We start from the raw sequence: 869 nt of genomic DNA on the forward strand, positions 1-869 counted from the left end.
ACCTGCACGCGCAGCCCCAGCCGCCCCTGGCCTACCCCAAGCTCCAGAGGCAGAAACTGCAGAACGACATCGCCTCACCGCTGCCCTTCCCCCCGGGCAGCCACTTCGCCCAGCAGTCGCCCTCCTTCCCCACCTCCTCCACCTACTCTCCCGCCGGCCAGGGCAGCGGGCAGGGGACCCACTCCTTTAAAAGCTGCACAGTGCCACCTGCCCAGCCCCACGATCGGCCGCTGGCGGCCAGCACCAGCCTGGCCCCGGGGCAGGGAGCCCAGAACCTGCATGCCTATCCGCCTGGCCGCCTCAGCTACAACCAGCAGAAGCCGCCGCCGCAGCAAGCCCTTCAGAGCCGACACCACGCTCAGGAAACCCTCCATTACCAAAACCTTGCCAAGTACCAACACTACGGGCAGCAAGGTCCGGGCTACTGCCAGCCAGAGGCGGCCCTCAGGACCCCGGAGCAGTACTACCAGACCTTCAGTCCCAGCTCCAGCCACTCGCCCGCACGCTCCATGGGCCGCTCACCCTCCTACAGCTCCACCCCGTCACCGCTGATGCCAAACCTTGAGAACTTCCCCTATAACCAGCAGCCGCTCAGCACCGGGGCTTTTCCCGCAGGCGTCGCTGACCATAGCCACTTCATGCCCCTGCTCAACCCCTCCCCGACCGACGCCACCAGCTCCGTGGACACACAGGCCAGCAACTGCAAGCCGCTGCAGAAGGACAAGCTCCCCGAGAGCCTGCTGTCGGACCTCAGCCTGCAGAGCCTCACGGCCCTGACCTCGCAGGTGGCCAGCATCTCCAGCACCGTCCAGCAGCTGCTGCTCTCGAGGGCCGCGCCGCACAGGAAGGCCGCCAAGAGCCTGGCTTCC

The 869-nt window shown here is 67.1% G+C and overlaps 1 protein-coding gene across 1 annotated transcript in view; it reads left to right on the plus strand.

Moving 5' to 3' along the window:
* Positions 1-869, plus strand: part of RAI1 (retinoic acid induced 1) — a 73229-nt gene that overhangs the window by 59604 nt on the left and 12756 nt on the right. The window contains exon 4 of the mRNA XM_014542802.1: positions 3-863. Within this exon, the coding sequence (XP_014398288.1) occupies positions 3-863 (861 nt within the window). The remainder of the gene's footprint in view (positions 1-2; positions 864-869) is intronic.

The sequence above is a fragment of the Myotis brandtii genome, unplaced genomic scaffold (genome assembly GCF_000412655.1).
Source record: "Myotis brandtii unplaced genomic scaffold, ASM41265v1 scaffold314, whole genome shotgun sequence".
NCBI classification, from domain to species: Eukaryota; Metazoa; Chordata; class Mammalia; order Chiroptera; family Vespertilionidae; genus Myotis; species Myotis brandtii.